This window comes from Galeopterus variegatus, unplaced genomic scaffold (genome assembly GCF_000696425.1).
Source record: "Galeopterus variegatus unplaced genomic scaffold, G_variegatus-3.0.2 Scaffold2362, whole genome shotgun sequence".
Lineage (NCBI taxonomy): Eukaryota > Metazoa > Chordata > Mammalia > Dermoptera > Cynocephalidae > Galeopterus > Galeopterus variegatus.
This window is the reverse complement of record NW_007728473.1, coordinates 58,421-58,770: the sequence shown is the minus strand read 5'-3', so window position 1 is coordinate 58,770 and position 350 is coordinate 58,421. Positions and strand designations below refer to the sequence as shown.

Sequence of the window (350 nt, the reverse complement as noted above, 5' to 3'; positions counted from 1 at the left end):
ATTCTTGAGTACAATAGCTGTTAGTACCCCTCACAAGGAAAGAATGATTCTCAAATAAAACTAAGAAATGCACAAACAGGGAACAAATCTGGAGAATTTTTTTCCCCTCCTAACTATAAAATAGTACAGTGGTAAGGTGTCTAGTAATTACCAGATGATTAGGAATTAAGACCAGCAATAATACCAGGTACTGATATGCAAATAAGAAAATGTCATGTTTTGTAAAATGATTAACACCATGTAAATTTTTATTGATGGGAGAAAATTAGATGATTGACCATATTTAGTTACAAGACTAACAAGCAAAAAAGCATTTTTTACTCTCTTACCTTATAGTTAAAAAACTTTGT

At 30.6% G+C, this 350-nt stretch overlaps 1 protein-coding gene across 1 annotated transcript in view; it reads right to left on the bottom strand.

Annotated features, from left to right (window-relative positions):
* The window catches only part of PYROXD1 (pyridine nucleotide-disulphide oxidoreductase domain 1), a 29,624-nt gene that overhangs the window by 2,089 nt on the left and 27,185 nt on the right, over positions 1–350 (bottom strand). The window contains 1 exon segment of the mRNA XM_008581479.1: positions 330–344. Within this exon segment, the coding sequence (XP_008579701.1) occupies positions 330–344 (15 nt within the window).